We start from the raw sequence: 1,790 nt of genomic DNA on the forward strand, positions 1-1,790 counted from the left end.
GACAAAGTTGAGCAAGTCGTTAAAGTGGTCCTTCCAGATGATCGCGATGACCGTGCAGATCGACACTTGGCAGAAACGCATGATGCATGCCTTGAGGTAGTCGCGGCGCGTCGCGTAGATGATGGGCTTGTCCTCGGCCTCGATCGGCTCGGCGTCCTTCTCGACCACCGCCTTGTCCTCGGCCGGCGTCTCAATGTCGTGGTACTCGGCGGCCTCGGGCTCGAGCGTAAAGTGCTGCTTGTGGAAGCCGAGGATGATGCGCTCGAAGATGTAGAACGTCGGGAAGAGGATGACCGCAAACGCGATCGAGCAGTGGAGCTGCATGAAGAGGAAGGCGAGGACGATGCCACCCCGGGGCGCCGTGAAGCCGAGCTTGGTGCCCGTGATGGCAAAGAGGAGGTTGCCCGGAATCTGGCAGCCGACGTTGTGGACACCCGCGAGCGAGATGAAGAGGAAGAGCACCGAGCATACACCGAGCGTAAAGAGAATGACACGCGGCATGCGCTCCGGCTGCGTGTGTTCGCGCTGGAGCGCCGGGATGACGACACCGGCCGAGTAGCCGAGCGAGAGGTTGCCAAAGACCGACGTGACGCCATCGAACGAGAGCGCGGGCTTGGGCGTGGAGAGACCCGCGGGGATGTTGTCCATGCTGTTGAGGAGGACGTAGAGCGCGACAAAGTCGGCGAGGAGCGTGCCAAGCGCACCCGCAGCGGCCGTACCGGCGCTTTCCTTGAGCGACGGCATCATGCAGATGGGCAAAAGCGTGATGGCCATGAGGATGATCCACGTCTCGGGCGAAAACGTCTCGGGGAAGAGCACGTCAAGGAGCGAGCCGCCGAGGACGAGGAAGGCAATCGGCACCATGCAGCACACAAGGAGCTGCGAGAGCGTCGTGATGTAGCGACCCGGCTTGCCGTAGACCCATTCGCCCATGTCACCGTACGTCTTGACGTACTTGGGCGCCGCGAGCATGACCTTGGAGACGCACACCGTCGAGTAGAGGTTGATGGCCGCCATCAAGAGGACGGCCGCCGTCGCCCAGTAGTAGCCGGCGCGGGCGTAGTTGGCTGGCATGCCGAGCGTACCAATGCCGTACACGACGCAGAAGAGGTTGAACGAGATCTTGAGATCTTCGAGCGTCAAAAACACCATGCTGGCTGTTGTGGTGCGGCGCAAATTGCAAAGTGAGCTCTGAATCGAGGCTGCGGTGAAAACGGCAGCGGAAGCACGCGGCTACCAGCTGCGCTTGGCGGTTGTCGATGCAGACGGACGCAGCCATTTCGTTGGCCGCGCTAATGGTACATGTCCCGCGGGTGCAGTGTGGACCATGCCACGTGGGCGCATCGAGTCTAGCAAAGTATGTGTTGGTAGAGGTCCTGCGCGCCAAACACACTGCGAATTTGTATGCTCGTTCGGTGACGTGGGTTTCGACTGGCGGTGAGCGCGTCGTGCAACAGTGAAAAATCGAGTTTCCAAGGTACTTGACGTCTCCTACAGCCAAATGGATGGGACAACCACCGATTTGTAAGCGCTGTCAGAGAGCTTAGGACCGCTCACCACGCCGTCACCGTTGGTCACAACAACATGCGGCTGGCGTATCTTTTCATCTCGTATCAAGAGCGAACCTTCTCTTGCCGTTTGCAATGTGGCATCATTCGGGTGCCCACATATACGACCGCTCGCCCGAAAACGGGAACTGATAAAATGTGACCGCCACGCCGCAACTGAGAAAGAGACAAGGAGTCTGTATGAGATCAATCTGTCTGCGCTTGGCGCAGCCACGTTGGGCG

The 1,790-nt window shown here is 59.7% G+C and overlaps 1 protein-coding gene across 1 annotated transcript; it reads right to left on the reverse strand.

Annotated features, from left to right (window-relative positions):
- Window positions 1-19: 19 nt before the first annotated feature.
- SPRG_08710 (hypothetical protein) lies at window positions 20-1,180 on the reverse strand (the record flags this gene model as incomplete). The annotated part of the gene is made up of 2 exons (XM_012347951.1): window positions 78-1,180; window positions 20-30 (listed from the first exon to the last, which is right to left on the reverse strand). The coding sequence occupies exons 1-2, from the start codon at window positions 1,150-1,152 to the stop codon at window positions 20-22; spliced, it is 1,086 nt and encodes a 361-aa protein (XP_012203341.1). The 5' UTR covers window positions 1,153-1,180.
- Between the last annotated feature and the right edge of the window lie 610 nt (window positions 1,181-1,790).

Source organism: Saprolegnia parasitica (assembly GCF_000151545.1).
Source record: "Saprolegnia parasitica CBS 223.65 unplaced genomic scaffold supercont2.39, whole genome shotgun sequence".
Lineage (NCBI taxonomy): Eukaryota > Oomycota > Saprolegniomycetes > Saprolegniales > Saprolegniaceae > Saprolegnia > Saprolegnia parasitica.